Source organism: Otolemur garnettii, unplaced genomic scaffold, assembly GCF_000181295.1.
Source record: "Otolemur garnettii isolate 467f Iridium unplaced genomic scaffold, OtoGar3 scaffold00027, whole genome shotgun sequence".
NCBI classification, from domain to species: domain Eukaryota; kingdom Metazoa; phylum Chordata; class Mammalia; order Primates; family Galagidae; genus Otolemur; species Otolemur garnettii.
The window spans coordinates 16,369,273-16,372,355 of NW_003852422.1; the positions used below are offsets into that span (position 1 = coordinate 16,369,273).

Genomic DNA, 3,083 nt, shown 5'->3' on the forward strand with positions numbered 1-3,083 from the left:
AAAAAAAAAAAAAAAAAAAAGAAAAACATTTATTGTAAAAGCCACCCACAACTTCTTGAGCACAAAACATTTATGGGAAAATGGAAACAAAAATGCCAGTTGACTAAGCAAAAGAATAATGAAACCACTTCAGAAAGATATTTTAACTACAAGATCCTAGACATCTTCCAATGCTTAATGAAATATATTCTTCAAAAATACAGTGTTACACCATTAACTTCATGTCCAAGAGTTCTATTATGTTACTCATCCAAAATGAGTTAATATTCACCTAGAAAAGGGTCTGATACACATTAAATAATATTAACTATCTGTTAAATAAGTTTGTTGGATGTCCATCAAAAACTGGTAATGGATCAAATTTGACTGGTTAAATACATAGTTCTTGTTATTCTCATGTATTAAATTTTTTAACGACTCTCCATGTCCTACCAAATAAAGTCCAAGTTTCTTAGTTTGGCATATAAGGCCATTCACATACTAGTCCACACCTATCTGTTCAGCTGTGGAAATGGTTGGCCCCCAGTGAACCAAGGTATCCTTGCCCTTGTGTAGTGTTGTCCCCCCACCCCTGAATCTGGACTGCACATGACTTTTTTTGAGCATAATATGGTGTGACACTCTGCCAGTTCTGAGTCTAAGCCTTAAGAAGCTCTGATGGTTTCCACTTTGGGTAACTAGCCATCATGTAAAAAAACAGCTACATGGGAGAGATCACTCAGGGAAGGAAGAGAAACTGAGGGAAAGGGAGGGAGGGAAAGAAGGTAGGACAGAGAAAGAGACTTTCAATCGTTCACCAATTCCCCACTAAGCTGCCATGCAAGTGAGTGAAGGCACCTTGGATTCTGGAGTCCCACCATCATCTGAATGCAACCCCATTAGAGACCCCAGGAGAGATCAGCAGCAGAAGAACCGTCTGCTAAACCTAGTCTGGCCCAGAGAACCATGAGAGATAATAAAACTGATTTATTTTTTATTTTCCTTCAGAGATAAGATCTTACTTTGCCACCTAGGCTAGCATACAATGGCCCAATCATGGCTCACTATAAGCTTGAATTCCTGGGCTCAAGTGATCCTCCTGCCTTAGCCTTCCAAGTAGCTGGAACTAGAGGTATGTGCCACCATACCTGGTTAATTTTTAAAACATGTTTTGTAGAGATGGGGTCTTGAACTTGTGACTTCAAATAATTCTTTTAGTTGGGCCTCTCAAAGTACTGAGGTTACACGTGTGAGCCGTCATGCCCAGCCTGCTATTGTTTTTAAAACAGTAAATTTGGAATAATGTTATTCAGTAACAGGTAACTACACTAGTAGTCCAATCCCTAGTGCTTCTTCCCTAGTACACTGTCTTCCAGCAACACTGAACTGCTCATTCCTAACCCATAACACCTATTTGATGCCTCTGTCCTTGCCATGTCTTATCCCTTTTTTTCCTTTTTCTTCCTCTCTCCCTCGTGAATGAAACCTGATCCCATTTGCCTTGAACACACCTTCTCATCTTATGCACTTTAGGATCTCCCAATTTATACCTTAAAATCCTCACCTGGGCTTCATCTCTTAGGTAAAGCCTTCTTGACTCTCCAAGATTAATCTGATCACCATCTTCTTAAGAAGGATTTCTAGATTTTTACATATTTCTATTGTGGTATGTACCATGTATTATATAATTCATTTACTATCTCTCTCCCCTTACTAAGACTGCAAGGACTTGAGTTAAGAGACCAACCCTGTTCTCTTACTTCATAAAGGGCAGCACAGATATGAATATATGCCCCATGTAATCTCTAATCACCATAGTTTAATAAATTTATACTCTATGTCTTCAGTTGTTCACTTCTGAATTCTTTATCTACTATTGTATACATTTTATCCATGTTTCAATTCCTATCTTGTTAACTGGTTCATATTAGGCACTTTCAACATTTCAGTGAGACTCATCAATTATTTCTTCAGTAGCTGAATCCAGTGGACAAATTTTAGACATTAGTTTACCTGAATTCTGTTAGGATCAGACAATGACTATTTTTATCACCTCTTAATATTAATTTGCCAAATGTTTATGTTATCAATCTCCTGGCGGGCTCTTATTTTCTTAGTTTTCTCCTTTAACATTTTCTTTTCCCAGGCATTGGTTAAGTACAACTATTCGTTTACATTTTATCCCAAATTCTCTTTTCTTCTCAGCAGAAAAGATTGAGAAGCAAACTCTAAAGCTTACTGCAAACCCTTCTGATGCTTTCTAAATCTCCATCCTCCATCACAGATAGTATTAATCACGTCTTCCTTTGTGCTAATTATGTGACATGTGTTTTCTGTTCATACATTTACTTGCATATTTGCAGACACTTACAAATTATTTCACAGAAGTTGACTTGACCCCAGAAATTACAAAGATTACAAAGATTTTGTAATCTTTCTTAAACTTTCTCTTCTGTACCTTTTTACAAATAAAAATTTAAATATTTGATCCCAAAATTATTCTAATATTTATAAAAATCAAATTAAAATGTCTTAAATTCCTTCTAGAGTTTTAAATACTACACTCAGATCTTGATCATATGCTTTAAAGCTCTACTCACCTAAAGGCTGGTCAGTTGTTTGCTCTTTATTATCTGTACAAAGATAAAAAAGCAAAACATGTAAGCTGTTGTCCATGATATAAATATTTCCAGAGTTAAAGATAAATGAAAAGCAATGAATAACATCAGCAGCATCATTAAGATACAGAATATAGTTTCTTTTCTTTCTTTCTTTTTTTTTCTGAGGCAGAATCTCACCTTGTCACCCTCAGTAGAGCACTGTGGCATCATAGCTCACAGCAATCTGAAACTCTTGGGTTCAAGTGATTCTCTTGCCTCAGCCTCCCAAGTAGCTGGGACTACAGGTGCCCACCACAATGTCTAACTATCTTTAGAAATGAGGTCTTGCTCTGGCTCAGGCTGGTCTCAAACTCGAAAGTTCAGGAGATCCACCCCCCTCAGTCTTCCAGAATGGTAGAATTACAGGCATGAGCCACTGTGCCTGGCCTCAGAGTATAGTTTCTAATAGCTAATGTACAATTTTAAATTCTTTTTTTTTTTTTT

At 36.8% G+C, this 3,083-nt stretch overlaps 1 protein-coding gene across 1 annotated transcript in view; it reads right to left on the minus strand.

The window, feature by feature from the left end:
* Window positions 1-3,083, minus strand: part of MALT1 (MALT1 paracaspase) — a 70,092-nt gene that overhangs the window by 27,424 nt on the left and 39,585 nt on the right. Inside the window, exon 7 of the mRNA XM_003788472.3 lies at window positions 2,580-2,612. Coding sequence (XP_003788520.1) covers window positions 2,580-2,612 — 33 coding nt within the window. The remainder of the gene's footprint in view (window positions 1-2,579; window positions 2,613-3,083) is intronic.